Source organism: Amblyraja radiata, chromosome 37 (assembly GCF_010909765.2).
Source record: "Amblyraja radiata isolate CabotCenter1 chromosome 37, sAmbRad1.1.pri, whole genome shotgun sequence".
Lineage (NCBI taxonomy): Eukaryota > Metazoa > Chordata > Chondrichthyes > Rajiformes > Rajidae > Amblyraja > Amblyraja radiata.
The window spans coordinates 17,365,483-17,380,795 of NC_045992.1; the positions used below are offsets into that span (position 1 = coordinate 17,365,483).

Consider the following 15,313-nt stretch of genomic DNA (forward strand, 5'->3'; position numbering starts at 1 on the left):
TTGAACACAATACAGTGTGGAAACAGGCCCAGCGGCCCAACTTGCCCACACGGGCCAACATGCCCCAGCTACACTAGTCCCACCTGCCTGCTTAGTTTAGTTTAGAGATACAGCACAGAAACAGGCCCTTCCGCCCACCGTGTCCACACCAAGTAGCAATCCCCGCACACTAACAATATCCTACACATACTAGAGGAAACAGAAGATCTCTGAGAAAACCCACACAGGTCACAGGGTGAATGTACAAACTCCGTACAGACAGCACCTGGGGTCAGGATCGAACCCGGGTCTCTGGCGCTGCGCCACCGTGCCGCTTTTGGCATAGCTAGCTGAATGTAAATTACTTTCACCCCACTTGGTTTAAGAACGACCTCCACAGTTTTTTCAGTTGTAAGGAATTCCGTTGTATTCCCGCAGAGAAGGCGGAATAAATGCACACCATCCAGCATAAGCGGTGGCCCATACACAACATTTATTGTGTACCAGCATATAAAATATTGACATATTTCAGAGGTGACATACACAATCCAGCTGAGAGTTATGTACACGTGCTGATGGAAAACGAACATAAAGGGGAGATGATTTCTTGTGTGACTGATGTTTAAATCTGTGATTGAGTGGGGAGAATTTAACAAATGAATCAGGTAGTAAATGTATAAAAACACCGCCAGATATGCGGTGACAATCGCTATCGAACACAACATCACCTTTGCCATGATGTATCGGAACAAAGCAATCTTATAAAAAATGTAACATGCAACCTTTGATTGGAGACTGTCACCACAATCCTGTCTTTATATACTGGGTCATAAGCTTGCAGCGCACAAACAGAAACCGATCTAAATGCCTGAAGCTCTCCTCGACTCCCGCGGGATAGGCACAGTATAAGCCAGTCGAGTACTCACAATGCACAAAAAAGTATCCATTACATTTATGTAACCTTAAGAGGTTACTGTCCTGTACATTAAATGTCTATATATTAAATATCTGCAAAATGAAAAAACATGCATACACAAATGACACAGCTAAGCTTTACAGATTTGATATGAATCAAGTGTCTTCCCATAATGTACAAAATTTAATTAAAAGTATCTTTCAATTCATATTGTGCGGGGGGGGCTATTAATTCAAAATGCATGATTGATTAAACTTAAGGGGAGGGGGGTTGAAAAGTCAAAATAAACAGGTGCCGGGGTTCTATGGATTACTGATTTTCGGGCTGAAATAGCTTTGGTTTCTTTAAAAGCAAGAAACATTCCTACAAACTACAATGCAGCAAAATATATGACAGGATCACTGATGCATCAACCTGAGCTCAGAATGTCACCAAGATCCTGCCACCCAATAGATTCATTTCGGCATTTTATAAATTTAAAATACACCTTTTTACAGCTTCAGAGTAAATTTTTTTTTTAAGACCATTCTACAATTTAAAAACTTGTCTTTAGTAGACATTATGAAACAAATGAAGATAAAAGTGCAGGAGAAACTCAGCGGGTGCAGCAGCATCTATGGAGCGAAGGAAATAGGCAACGTTTCTGGCCGAAACCCAAGGGTTTCGGCCCGAAACGTTGCCTATTTCCTTCGCTCCATAGATGCTGCTGCACCCGCTGAGTTTCTCCTGCACTTTTGTCTACGTTCAATTTTCCAGCATCTGCAGTTCCTTCTGAAACACAACATAATAAAACAAATGTTCATCAATAAATAGTCAGCACTTCAGCATTAATTAGGGTTTCCATTCCGATTCTGATTGAAAGCAACTAAAGCTATTCAAGATAGATTCTGCCTGTAAACTTAAAGTGTTGAATTCGATGGGTGTGAGATGCATTCTAGATGTGATTAGTGAAACCAGTACTGACTTTCCAAAGGTCCAGGAGTCTTGATTATATGTGGCATGCACATGAATCTTCATCTACCATCCTTCAAAAGCAGGATGTCTTTGCCATGTCTGATCATTCAAAGTTGTCCCAATGTGTTCAGCTGTTCAACACACAGACACATGGGTCCTGGCCTTGGGTGTTTCAGAAGCTGTGATTCAGGGGTATCTCAGGCAAGGTGTGTGTATGAGGGGAAGGTCACAGTCACTGGACGTTGTTGCTGCCAGTCCCATTGTTCTCGTTGGTATTTGCCGTGCTAACGGAGTTGATGCCGTCTTGTTGGGGCGAGTCCTTCCGCGGAGGCATCCGCTCGTTGATCCTGTCCAGGCCCTTCGCTTCCTCGAAGCTGCAGATTTTGTGCTGGGGCGAGAAGCCTCTGATTGCTTAATGAAACGCAAGAACAAGTGAGTTAAAAGCGTGGAGACGACACATAGGGAAAGCAAATGCACAATAAAATGCCCCCAAGCCTGCAAGATTTGCTGGTTGGCCCATTGTGAAATGTCCTGCTTATCATGAGACACCTCTGCTACAAACTCACCAACATATAAAGTTATCGATTTACATTATTCCACAGTAGCATTATTGAGCCACACAGCGTGGAAACTTCGTCCCAACTTGGCAGTATTGTGTGGAGTATTATGTGGAGTATTGTGAGCAGTTTTGGGCACCATATCTGAGGATGTGCTGGCTCTAGAGAGGGTCCAGAGGAGGTTTACGAGAATGATACCAGGGATGATTGGGTTAATGTATGATGAGCATTTGACAGCACTGGGCCTGTACTCACTGGAGTTTAGAAGGAAGAGGGGCCACCTCATTGAAATTTACCAAAGAGTGAAAGGCATGGATCGAGTGGATGGGGAGAGGATGTTTCCACTTGTGGGAGAGTCCAGGACCAGAGGGCGTAGCCTGAGAATAAAAGAACATTCCTTTTGAAAATAGATGAGGAGGAATTTCTTTAGTCAGAGGGTGGCGAATCTGTGGAATTCATTGCTACAGAAGGCTGTAGATGCCAAGTCATTGGGTATTTTTAAGGCAGAGTTGACAGATTCTTGAGTTAGGCTATAAGGGTGTCAGGGGTTATGGGACGAAGGCAGGAGAATGGGGTTGAGAGGGAAAGATAGGTCAGCCATGATTGAATGGCAGAATAGACTCGATGGGTTAAATTAGGTATGTTGCAAAACATACCTGAAGCGTCGCTGAAAATCTGTCCCAGCCCGTGTGCGCGATTTTGCCGCCGTTTAGAGGGGGGCGGGTTTAAAACGCAATTTTCCCTAGGCTGTTCAAATCGAGGTTTTTCAGCCTAGTTAATTATTAACGAAAAATCGCTGGAAGATTCCCTCGCTTGAGCTATTATTAGTTTTAAGGGCTTTATTTAATTGTTATAGTAGGTTAAAAATTAACCACTAAACCCCCGACTGCCGACAACGGGCCAGATCTCATACAGGGGAAAACGGAAGGTAGGCTGCTTATTTGTACGTTAAAAAGGGCTGCTTAAGATCCCTTTATACAAAGTTTAATGTTGCGAGTAGCTAATTTTGGGCCCATTATATCCCGCAGTATTTTTCTGGGCATTTGAGGCACAAATCTACCGCAATGTGAACGTTCTAAACCAGCGCGTTCACAGGATCCCACTAGAAAGCTGATTTAAATGGACTTTAATTTACAGCAATTAAACACTAAATTCCTTCCATTTGGCCTATAAATTAATGTAAATGAGATTTAAAAATCATGTTTATTGTGAATTATTTGTGAATATTATTTGGACACTTAGGCTATTTAAAAATGTTAATCATTTATTAAGAAATGGATAGATGTTTAGATCTAGTAATTGAAGTTTGAAATTAGCTACAATTAGGTAACTAACTAATTATATGCTTTAATTTCAGGTCATCCAAGTAAGATTATTTTATATTTGTTTCAGAATGCTTCAATCTATGATAACTGAAAATTTCATTCAGTTCTCTTAATTTTTAAGAAAGTTATGGGCTTTTGACTGCACACGATCACAGCTTTTTTGTTATGTCCATAGAAAATCAATAGGGAACAAGATGCTCATTTCCGAGTATGAAAATGGCCATAACTTTTTAAATACTTGAGATATGAAAGTGAATTAGGTGTCAAATTAAACTTATTTTTATGCTTTATCTGATGGGATAAATTGCAGACTTGATTTTTTAAATCTCAAAATGTTGTAACATTGCTAGTTAAATGACCTAATTCTGCTCCAATGACCTTATGAACTCACCCCATCTACACGAGAACTAGTACCTCATAAAATGTTTTCACTGAATTCTTGATGAAAATAATTGTGCCCATAAACTCCATGAAAGAAATGCAAGGACAATCACATAAGCTAGAGTGCATATGAGGGCTAGAATTCCCGTGCTATGTTGGTGTCAGGTTCCCCTGCAGTGTATTGCGTGAGTAATGCTCTCCTGTGGCGTATTGAACGAGGACTCGCTGCAGCAGGCAATGATTTAGACGATCCCCCTGTGAGGGCAACCTCATCTCAACAGCTCAGGACCTCACCTCACCTCGGTACACGTGACAATCATTAACCTAAACTGTGTTCTTTGTAAATACCCCCCATGTAGCTTCATTGGATGCAGGGTCCCAACTTAAACGTGTTCACTTCACAGATGTGGCCTGACCCACTGAGTTTGTCCAGCATTCTGTGTGTTGAGCTTTCACTGCAGTGTTTTCATAAGATCATGCGATAGGAGCAGTATTCGGCCATTCGGCCCATCAAGTCCACTCCACCATTCAAGCACGGGCGATCTATCTCTCCCTCCTAACCACATTCTCCTTCCTTCTCTCCAGAACCTTTGACACCCATTTTGGTCTAGAAAATGTCTTCCTCTTGCAAACTTGTCTCAGTGTGCGTACACAAACTAGTCGCCAACAATCACTTTCTACTGTGGATTGGGATAAGAGTGTTTTGTGTATATTGATTCAGTTTCCCTTTTATCCTACACATAGACTGAACATTGCTCCCATGAAGTGCACCACTTTCAATGGTTCTCCCTGAGGAATACTGGGCTAAGTGAGAACTGACTGGAGCACAATTGTCTAAGTTACCCTATATAGCCTTACTCAGCAGGACAGGCAGCATCTCTCTCTCTCTCTCTCTCTCTCTCTTTCTCTCTCTCTCTCTCTCTCGAACATGGATAGGTGACGTTTCAGGTTGACCGAAGAAGTGTCTCAACTTTAAATGTCATCTATCTATGTTCTCCAGAGATGCTGTTTGACCTGCTGACTTACTCCAGCACTCTGTGTCCTTTTGCGTATTAAATAAGCATTTTTAGTTTCTATATTCCTTCATTTTGACTCCTTCACTGCTAAATCTCCTCAAAGTATGCCGACTTTGAGGAAGTGCTCCTCCTCCCTGCAAGTCTGAAGAAGGGTCTCGACCTGAAATGTCACCTATCTCCAGAGATGCTGCCTGACCTGCTGAGTTACTCCAGCACTGTGTGGACATGTTCTCCAGAGATGCTGCCTGACCTGCTGAGTTACTCCAGCACTGTGTGGACATGTTCTCCAGAGATGCTGCCTGACCTACTGAGTTACTCCAGCAGTTTGTGTGCTTTTGTGTAACAAATTATCTTTCCTATTTTTGAACTATTCCATGTTCATCTCTTGTGATAAGTGTATTTTAAGGCAAAGCAGAGGGAATTCCCCTATCCTCATCATTATGTGAATAAAAGCCACAAGTGAACTCTAGCTCCAAGAGTATCTAAAGGGGAAACCAAAGCATATCTATTTTCTGCGATTTTTAATTGATTTCGATTGCTTTCTACATTGTGCATTTTGATTTTTTAGGCTTGCTTTTGGAACCAAATTTTCAACATGCACTAAATGCAATCTCAATGCAATTTCCCACACGCTGTGATTTGAATCATCTAATGTTGAATTCTGCAGAGCAAAATCAAAACATTCTCCTGCCCCCCTCCCCTCCCCCCCCCCCCCCCCCCAAATAACGGATTTCTAATGCAGAGACTATGTTGGTGAGCTTGCTTTCAAAGCAAATTATTTAAAAGCAGGTAAGACATAAGAATCTTTAATTAATTATAAGGTGCAATCATATAACATTGATATGACTCTATGACTGCTGCCTTGGTATGTTGCTTCTGAACTGATGTTGTAAGAACATGTTGCATTAGAACAGAATTTTAAAACGCTTTTAAGTTAAATGACAGGTCTTACATTTCCCACTAAAGAAATCACATTTAACAACCATATAACAAAAATAATATTTTCCATCAGAGGAAATAGCAGCATCCTTGTCAAATACAAGCTTGGTATCTTACTTGGTCAAACACCGCGTTAGTTAGAGGTTTGCATCAAATTACACGTTTGTAATCTATTATCATTAATCTTGCACAACCAGGCAGTTGATGTGTTACTAAACGGCTGCAAGCACTAACGTACATCAACGAGATGGAGAAGGCTATCTGTCGGATTGTAAGCAAGTTGAGAGCTCATTTCATTACAGCTTTAACCTGGCCAGACTTGCAGCAGCGTACCTGCGATCTACATGTGTTGGCATTTTCCACTTTGGTGCTCGATGGTCTGACATCCACAAATGTAACAATGTTTGACCAAGAGTAAAAGGTACTCAACTGTACATGAACTTAAAGAAGTGCCCAAATGCAAACAGAAATTGGCCTCTGTTTTGTGTTGACAGGTTAGCGCATAGAATATAAGAATGAGGACGTTTTTGTGCAACTTTATAAAACACTGATTAGACTGCACGAGTATTGTGGGCTGTCATCAGATGCTGCAATGGCCAAATAATGTATTTCAGTTCTGCAACCCAAGGTATAATCTGGGGCACAATGTGGCGAGCCTGGTCCTATTTCTGTTTTAAAACCATCTACAGCTGGAACAAAAGACTGTAAAATCATTTGATCCAAGGTTGGTGAAAGCCCAATAACACGACAGTCTGTAGAAGGGTCTCCACCCGAAACGTCACCCATTCGTCTATCCAGAGATGCTGCCTGTCCCGCTGAGTTACTCCAGCGTTTTGTGTCTAACACAACTGAGGTGAGTTTTAGAGAAACACCAGGTGCTGTAATGAGACACTCTCAGCTCGCCCATTATCCAGATGCTATTGCACCACACATCAAACACAAGCATGCACAAACTATCAGTGCTCAAATGCAAACATTGCCTCAAACGTTGGAATAGCTTCATTGTAACATGCAGTAAGCAAGCTCTAAAAGCATGCGCCTTGTAAAAAGGCAAAGCTGTTGATGGATATGGTACTAAGTACCATCACACTTCCAAAGAATTGCCTCATACGGCAATATAGAATGAAACCACATATACTTAACTCACCTTAGCAAAGCAAAAAATAATAATTCTTCAAGAATATTCTACATTCACAACTAAATGAAACAATAAATCAATGTCATTGCTGCTTGTGCAAGTTAAGATACACCCGATTAATCGGAGCTGCTCTTCCCACCCCGTCCTGCACCACGTAACTCTGAAGCCATAACACTGGGCGTACCTTCATCAGCCTCAATTGCATCAACTGTGGCTGCACAGAAGCGAGTAGTTGCATGCAAAATGAATGAGAAAGATGAGTAGTGTAGTATTTCATTGAAGCAGCAAAAAACTGAACAGCAGCATAACATATCTCCAGACAAAACTATACAACTTTATATTCAGAACAGCAGCTTTAACACACAATATATTAAAACACAACAAAGGAAATAGTTACAATGCAGAAATTGTGCAATTTATTTTTTCTTAATCTACAATTATTATATTAGTGCAAAAACAGTATGAAAATAGTTTGTTACTTTTGATTTTATGTCTAACGTTGGTGGTATCAAAACAGGAAAATACAAAATGGTGCAGATGAAATGTTATTCTGCCACAAACATGGGCCAAAGTGGTGTTAATTTGAACAGTGATAGGCTGAGCAGACAGCAGACCTAATATTCCATATGGATTAGTTTAGAGATACAGCGTGGAAACAGGCCCTTTGGCCTTCTGAGTCCACGCCGACCAGCGATCCCCATACACTAGTTCTATCCTACGCACTTGGGACAATTTACAGAAGCCAATTAACCGACAAAACCGCACGTCTTTGTAATGTGGGAGGAAGCCAGAGCATCCGGAAAAAACCTTCGTGGTCATACGGAGAACGTACAAACTCCACACAGACAGCAGCCGTAGTCAGGATCGCACCCGGGTCTCTGATATTGTAAGGCAGCAACTCTACTGCTGCGACACTGTGCTGTCCTAATGCTACCCATAGACTGAATTCACAATGAAGCAGCAATCATATTCTCAGCTTTGGAATTTGTTTAGTTCTCTTGTGTCCCTGGTGCCGTTCGCAAACACGTGATGAGCCAAATCCCATTCCAGACAATTAACGAGCTCTTCAGAATTAAATCGCTGAGAAATGTTGTGCTGCCGCAATGTAGGAAACCGGGCAAACAACACATCAACAGTAGGGTACGGTCTGGTCCCAAGAATGTTTCCAGCTGTTATTTGACATATAAATATTGTCCAGGATATCAGGGACATTTTAGCAGTCCTTGAGAGCCCTAGAGACCTACAGCACAAGAATGGGCCCTTCTGGTCTATACTAATCCCATATGCCCACATACGGTCCATATCCATCTACGACTTGCCTATTCAATTCCCTGGCTGAATGCCTCTTACACATAGTGATTGTATCACCTCCTCTGACAGTGACAATAGACAATAGGTGCAGGAGTAGGCCAATCGGCCCCGAGCCAGCACCACCATTCACTGTGATCATGGCTGATCATCCACATTCAGTATCCTGTTCCTGCCTTCTCCCCATACGCCCTAACTCTATCTTTAAGAGCTCGATCTAACTCTCTCTTGCACATGTTAACCACTTTCTGTGTTAAAAACATTTGACTTTTCAAAAGGCACCGCCTCCCACTTGTCAGGGTTAGATTCTATTGTGTTTTAGTTTAGTTTAGTTTAGCTTAGAGATACAGCACGGAAACAGACCCTTTCGGCCCACCAGGTCCAAGCCGACCAGCGATCCCCAGACATTAACACCATCCTATTACACTATCCTTTGGGTTTCGGCCCAAAACTTTGCCTATCTCCTTCGCTCCATAGATGCTGCTGCACCCGCTGAGTTTCTCCAGCATTTTTGTCTACCCTGGGCTATGCAGCCAGTTAGTTTCACCATGTAACAAAGTGCAAATGTGAGGGGGATTGTACATTCGCGGAGAAGTAAAATTGTTTACGCGTTTTGTTAAATCGCTGGTGAAATATTTCTTCCCGACCCATTCTGAAAACAGATTTAACACCTTCATTCACTGACACAATGAGAATATTCTCTATTGCAGACATCCACAGGCCAACTAAAAGCTCCCTTTAATCTTTTAGGGCGGCATAGAGGCATAGCGGTAGAGCTACTGCCTTATGCGCCAGAGACCCAGGTGCTGTCTGTATGGAGTTTGTACGATCCTCCCGTAACCGCGTGGGTTTTCTCCAAGATCTTCGGTTTCTTCCTACACTCCAAAGACGTACAAGTTTGTAGGTTAATTGGCTTGGTATAAGTGTAAATTGCCGCTAGTGTGTGTCGGATAGTGTTAGCGTGCGGGATCGCTGGTCGGTGCGGACTTGGTAGGCTGAACGGGCTATTTCCACGCTGTATCTCTAAACTAAACTACAGTGCTTTAAACACACCTGAGTAATTACAAACACTTGTGAAGCCATGTCCCAAACATTATGGTGCCTTGATATGAGGGCGGACTATGTATAAACACAGCTGTAATTTCTACATGGCGAAACCAAAATGTATAAAAATGGCCTTGAATAAAATCTAACAATGTGCACTTTAACCACAGGTAAATTTTTTTCTATTACAAATCTCAAATAGTGGAGTACTGGGGCAAATAAATAAATGATGGGTCTTTGTCCTAAACATTATGGAGGACACTATAAGACTGCGTTAAATGGCCTTAGGTACAGCTTCACAAGGGTCCCTACTACATCTAGAACTACTAATGTTCTATCACAGTTTGAACTGAGCTGTCACAATATGATTGAAACTGGAATTAAAAAGGGAAATTGATATCGCTAAAGCAAATGAATTCAGAGGGAATACTTTAAGTGGAGTTTCTGAACTAAAGAGCAGCCTGCACTTGAACATTGACTTTTCTACTCTACAATTAGTCAGCGTCTAACTAAACAATGGTCAAGCAAAGGTCCCAATTTGTGAGTAAGTCTTTTACTCTGCTCAGACTTAATTAATATCATGTGATCTTAGCTGCTTTCACTAAAATACTTACTTTCTGTATTCATAAGTGATCGAAGCAGAATTAGGCCATTTGTTCCATCGTCTACTCCTCCATTCAATCAAGGCTGATCTATTTCTCCCTCCTAACCCCAGTCTTCTGCTTTGAATTCCAGATTCACTACCCTCTGACTAAAGAAATTCCTCCTCATCTCCTTCCCAAAGGAACGTCCTTTAATTCTGAGGCTGTGACCTCTGGTCCTGGACTCTCCCACCATTCCATCCATCTCAAAGCTAATTTTCAAAGTTCAGTTACTTCTGATTTGTGCTCATCTTCTCCTGGGCTTCAGTAATAGCTTTCCAGTGCCTGGTCTAACTGGTCATCCCGCAAGAGGCAGCTTATACAGTTGATGTTGATAGGTCAGTAATCCCTGGAAACATCACTAGAAACTCTGTGCTACTCACTTACCTCCAAGCTAGACAATATTGAGGAGCAATAGTCATGGAAATTAAATTTTGCGTCCTTTAAGACAAAGTTCTGGCCCTTTGTTAAAGAAAACTTGAAAACACAGCAACAAACACAACTCAATCCAATCCCCACGGCAGCTAAACAGATGTCCTGTAACCCATTCGACCTCATTATTTATTTTGGTTTATGATTGAGTTCATATGCTGTGGGAGAAGAATTAGACCATTCAGTCCATCGAGTCTACGCCATTCAATCACGGCTGATCTATTTTCCCCTCTCAACTTCATGCTCCTGCCTTCTCCCCATAACCCCCGATCCCTTACTAATGGAGAATCTGTCAAACTCCGGTTTGAAAATACCCACTGATGGCCTCCACTGCCGTCTGTGGCAATGAATTCCACAGATTCACCACCCTCTGATTAAAGACCACCCTCCTCCTCTCCATTCTTTGTTGAATCCTTTCAGCATTGTTTTCTTTCTCTCGTCTGTCCTTGTTCACTTTCTACGTAGTTCTCCAGACAGATAAGCTGAGAACAAATCCTCAACGTGCCTTCACTACGTTCCTGCAGCTCACATCATTTAACTTTTGTCTCATTTATTTTTCTCTCCTCCCACTTCTCTTCAACTTAAAATGTTCTGCTCCTCACGTTTCCTTGTTCTGAAAAAAGGTCCTTGCCCTGAAATAGATCATGGTTTCTTTATCCACCAATGCTGACCATTTCTGGCATTTAAAAAAAATTACAAATGATAATCCTTATTTTTTCACGACCCTGTAAATTTCTCATCCTCGAGTGTATGGGTGGCACGGCACGGTGGTGGCCTTTGAGAAGGTTGCACCATCTACCCTTTTTAACCATATCTGAAGTGTTGTTCTGGATAGATAGCTCCTGGTGTTAGACCCGATGATGATGTTAAAAATCACGATGTGTTTCAAAAGCAGAATACTGTGCAATTTGAATGGGAGCCTGTTGGTGGTGGCATTGTCTAGTGTCAAATGCTCAGCAGACTTGCTGGGCTAAATGGAGAGAAAAGAGTTAACTTCTCAGCGATCTTCTACTCGTTCCCTCATTTCTCACCGTGAGAATTATTGATGCTGTGACTACAAATTCTGACACTCTCCAACAAAAATATAACAATCAACGAAACAACAAACTTAGCGAACAAAAAAGAACATAAAGTGCTGAATTAACTCAGCGGGAACAGGCAGCAACTCCGGAGAACACGTCACCCATCCTTGTTCTTCAGAGATGCTGTCTGACTTGCTCGTTACTCCAACACTTTGTGTCTTGTTTTGTAATCCAGCACCCGCAGTTCCTTATTTTGAAACATTTTTGCACCACTTTTTTTTGCATCTTTTCTACCAATATTACGGAAGGCATTAACTCTTCATTCAGCTAGGGCTCCATGGGTGACAGGTCATTTAAGGGCCTGTCCCACTTAGGCAATTTTTTCGGCGACTTGCTAGCACCCGTCATAGTCGCAGCAGGTCGTCGAAAAATGTAAAATGTTGAAAATCCAACGGTGACCAGAAAAAGGCACGACTCTTTGGGCGATTACTCACGATCATACAGGCGTCACGTGTCGACATGTCGCTGGGTGACTCCTGTTTGGTTGTGAGTAGTCGACCAAAGAGTCATACCTTTTTCTGGTCGCCGCTGGATTTTAAACATTTTGAACATTTTCGGCGACCTGCTGCGACTATGACGGGTGCCGGCAAATCGCCGAAAAAATCCCGTATGTGGGACAGACCCTTAAGGTAGCAAAAGGTCACAGGGAATCAAAATAACCTATGTTTCACTAGATGATAATAGGCAAGAAATTAAAGTCAGTGCTGATCATGGTCACTGAGCAATGAGCCGGGATTCAAATTACAAGCTATCGTTCCTAACAAGAGCAAAACATTAATTGCAAAACCCTTCATGTATGCTTATCACAAATTGGATATAAAACTGTGTCAGATATATGGTTAAGTTAGTCTACAGAGATATCGTTAAGTTAGTCCTAAGGTAAAAACATCGAAGCATGTCAGAGAATTTTTATAAGGAATCTATGCTTGGAAGGCAAGTACTCAGTGTGTACTCAGTACTCAGCATATTTCCTAACATAGTCAACCTATTATGCTGGTTTTCAGAGTAATCCCATCAATCCTTCTCTCTACTATTAGTTTTGTTTTTAGTTTAGTTTACACAGCGTGGGAACAAGCTCTTTGGCCACAGAGTCCGTGACACCAGTTCCGTCCTGCAAACTAAGGATAATTTACACCAATAGTCGGGGTTGAACCAGGGTCTCTGGCGCTGTAAGGCAGCAACTCTACCACTGCGCCACCATGCCGCCCTCTTCATTGTCAAAATAACTTTGTGAAGGTAAAGAGACCTAGAACTAGAAAAGGACACAGAAACACTGCTGGCAAACTTTCCCCAATGGTACAGGTCAGTGAACTACAGAGCACAAGGAGCCTCTATGTTCAGCTCGCTGGCTGACAATGGTCGTCCTATTCTCAAATATGCAGTCCAATGTTTGTCTTCAATTCTGTCCTCCAAGGTCATAAAATAGACTAAACTTTTTCAAATCCACAGTTAACAGGCAAGCATTAAAAGGCACGTACTGTGCATCAAAAGGTTTATCTCAAACTTCAATGAGATTTTTAAAAGATTTTCAGTCAATTATCAAATTGTGAATTTGCAATACTCTTTGGATTAAGCAAACCAATGGTTAATCGAGATAGACACAAAAAGCTGGAGTATCTCAACTGGTCAGGCAGCATCTCTGGAGAAAAGGAATAGGTAATGTTTCAGGTTGAGACATGGGGACTCTTGCTTTTTGTGTCTATCCTTAGTGTATCTGCAGTTCCTTCCTACACAAATTGTTAATCGAGTAACTTTTATGATAAAATAAACCAGACACTGTTGTAAATGACAATGCTGAACTTGCCACATCCATAAATGGACACAGAATAAATAGGGATGAAAATAAATCAACCGAAAGAGTCTAGCACAGTATAGATCTTCTGAGTTCAGGAAGACTGTTGACGCGTTGGAGGCAGTCCAGGGGGGGCTTAATGAACCAATGCCAAGAATGGGCAGGTACAGGTTCAACTTTTACCAGAGCTTAGAAGAGTAAGAGGGGACTTAAGTGAAACACAGGATTCTGAGCAGCACTGTCAGGGTGAACGTGAAAGGGAGAATTCCACGTTTGGGGAAGTTAGAATTATGTCACTGTTTTAATACAAGAGATTGCTCATTTACCAGCGCGTTGGGAGATTTCTATTTACATCAGAGGGTTCAGAGATTTTGTAATTCCTTTCTGCAGATGTTGGAGAAACAAGAGTCACGGAGAAATACAACACAGGAACAAGTACTTCAGCCCTCTGACCATCAATTTACCCATGACATAATCCTACAGTAATCTTATTTTTATTCTGCTCACATTCGCATCGACTGCCGCTGGATTCCACCGGCCTGCACACAAGGGGCAATCTACAGCGGCCAATTAACCGACTGTCCTGCACGTCTTTGGGATGTGGCAGGAAACCAGAGCTCCCTGGGGAAACCCACGCAGTCACAAAAATAAACTCATTGCTCAAGAAAAGAACTTCATTTTTCAAGATCCTGCAAAAAAAATGATTTGGTTATTGCGAGGCTGAAACTCTCTTGCCCCGAAACCCCTTTCCAGAAAATGGGCACGATAAAGTGTGTGGGAAGGAAATGCAGATGCTGGTTTACACCAAAGATAGACACAAAATGCTGAAGTAACTCAGCGGGTCAGGCAGCATCTCTGGTGAAAACTCTTCTTCAAACTGTGAATCAGGGTGAAACATAGAAAATAGGTGCAGGAGTAGGCCATTCGGCCCTTTGATCCTGCACCGCCATTCAATATGATCATGGCTGATCATCCAACTCAGTATCCTGTACCTGCCTTCTCTCCATACCCCCTGATCCCTTTAGCCACAAGGGCCACATCTAACTCCCTCTTAAATATAGCCAATGAACTGGCCTCAACTACCTTCTGTGTCAGAGAGTTCCAGAGATTCAGCACTCTCTGTACGAAAAATGTTTTTCTCATCTCGGTCCTAAAGGATTTCCCCTTTATCCTTAAACTGTGACCCCCTTGTCCTGGACTTCCCCAACATCGGGAACAATCTTCCTGCATCTAGCCTGTCCAACGCCTTAAGAATTTTGTAAGTTTCTATAAGATCCCCCTCAATCTTCTAAATTCTAGCGAGTACAAGCCGAGTCTATCCAGTCTTTCTTCATATGAAAGTCCTGACATCCCAGGGAAGGGAAGGGAAACTAACTGCTGAACCATTTCATACTCTAGAGAGGATGTTGTAAATGTTTCTATCAACAACTAGAGAGCTACCACCTACCTCATTGGAGACCCACGGACTATCTTTAATCCGACTTTACTGGACTTTACCTTGCATTAAACTCTTGACATTCTTGCACTAAACAGTATTCCCTTTATCATGTACATTGCAGATGGCTCGATTGTAATCATGTATAATCATGTTAGCATGCAACAAAAGCGTTTTACTAGACCTCGGTACAAATGACAATAAACTGTCCAACCCAACAGATATGAGTATGCTCTCAGTTAAAGCTGCAGATGATACGTAAACTAATTTGTGGCCAACCTGCCCAAGTCACCCTGCATCATCATAGCATCCTCCTCAAAGTTCACACTGCCACCCAGCTTTGTGTCATCGGCAAATTTGCTAATGTTACTTTG

General features: G+C 42.0%; 1 protein-coding gene across 3 annotated transcripts in view; it reads right to left on the reverse strand.

Annotated features, from left to right (window-relative positions):
• Positions 1 to 1,592: 1,592 nt before the first annotated feature.
• Positions 1,593 to 15,313, reverse strand: part of ppp3cb (protein phosphatase 3 catalytic subunit beta) — an 87,973-nt gene continuing 74,252 nt past the window's right edge. The window contains exons 13-14 of one of the 3 annotated variants that reach the window (XM_033012845.1): positions 7,390 to 7,419; positions 1,593 to 2,260 (exon numbers count right to left, since the gene is read on the reverse strand). In XM_033012845.1, coding sequence (XP_032868736.1) covers positions 2,082 to 2,260; positions 7,390 to 7,419 — 209 coding nt within the window. In that variant the 3' untranslated portion in view covers positions 1,593 to 2,081. The remainder of the gene's footprint in view (positions 2,261 to 7,389; positions 7,420 to 15,313) is intronic. The other 2 variants (XM_033012847.1, XM_033012846.1) reach the window with 2 other exon arrangements.